The sequence below is a fragment of the Crocuta crocuta genome, unplaced genomic scaffold, assembly GCF_008692635.1.
Source record: "Crocuta crocuta isolate KB4526 unplaced genomic scaffold, BGI_CrCroc_1.0 scaffold737, whole genome shotgun sequence".
NCBI classification, from domain to species: domain Eukaryota; kingdom Metazoa; phylum Chordata; class Mammalia; order Carnivora; family Hyaenidae; genus Crocuta; species Crocuta crocuta.
In genome coordinates this window covers 495923-496641 of record NW_027527804.1, presented here as the reverse complement: position 1 = coordinate 496641, position 719 = coordinate 495923, and the positions used below count along the sequence as shown (strand labels likewise).

At 55.8% G+C, this 719-nt stretch overlaps 1 protein-coding gene across 1 annotated transcript in view; it reads right to left on the bottom strand.

The window, feature by feature from the left end:
• AMMECR1 (AMMECR nuclear protein 1) overlaps positions 1-713 on the bottom strand; it is a 119750-nt gene extending 119037 nt beyond the window's left edge. The window contains exon 1 of the mRNA XM_077773641.1: positions 541-713. Within this exon, the coding sequence (XP_077629767.1) occupies positions 541-644 (104 nt within the window). The 5' untranslated portion in view covers positions 645-713. The remainder of the gene's footprint in view (positions 1-540) is intronic.
• Between the last annotated feature and the right edge of the window lie 6 nt (positions 714-719).

Sequence of the window (719 nt, the reverse complement as noted above, 5' to 3'; positions counted from 1 at the left end):
AACACATTTTAATGGGTATGTTCGGATAAAAATAGGTAGGAAGGGAAAATATGTTTTTCAAAAAAAAAACCTCCTCCGTCCCCAGGACACAAGGAAACCCGAAGGAAAAGACGGGTAACCTCATAAGCTCAGGAGCTAAGTTCCATCACTAGCAGAACAGAAGTTGGATAGTTGCTTTCACCCTGCAATGGGATAGTAACTNATCCCATATCTCCAAAACCAGGGCAGTGGGGACGCGGGGTGGCGAAGGAGAGCAGGAAAGGGTCAAAACTCCTCGAAGTTATCGAAAAGAGAAAGCGAACACCTTTGGGAACCAGTAAGCCATCTCTTGTTGCAGCACCCTGCTCCAAGTGAGGGGTGCTTGCCTTGGAGGGCAGAAAGTGCGGGATGCCCTGCCTTACTTAGGTCGAGTGGCTCCGGGGACCCGGGCAAAGAGAGGGGCAGGGGCCACCGCCGGCGGGCAGGCGGACTCATACTTTGCTTCAACTCTGAGCCCCATCCCGAGCGCAAGAGAAGGGAGACCGAGGGCACGGTACTCACTAGGGCTCGTTGGTGAACCGGGGGGTCCGGGGCTGCTGGTATCCGTACAGGTGACAGTAGAGCACATCGAAGCAAAAGCAGCACATCTCCGCTGACACCACCATCTTCCGGGAGCCGGGCGATGAGGACGAAGCGGCGGACGACAAGGAGGGCGAGGAAGAGGAGGCGGCGGCCGGGGT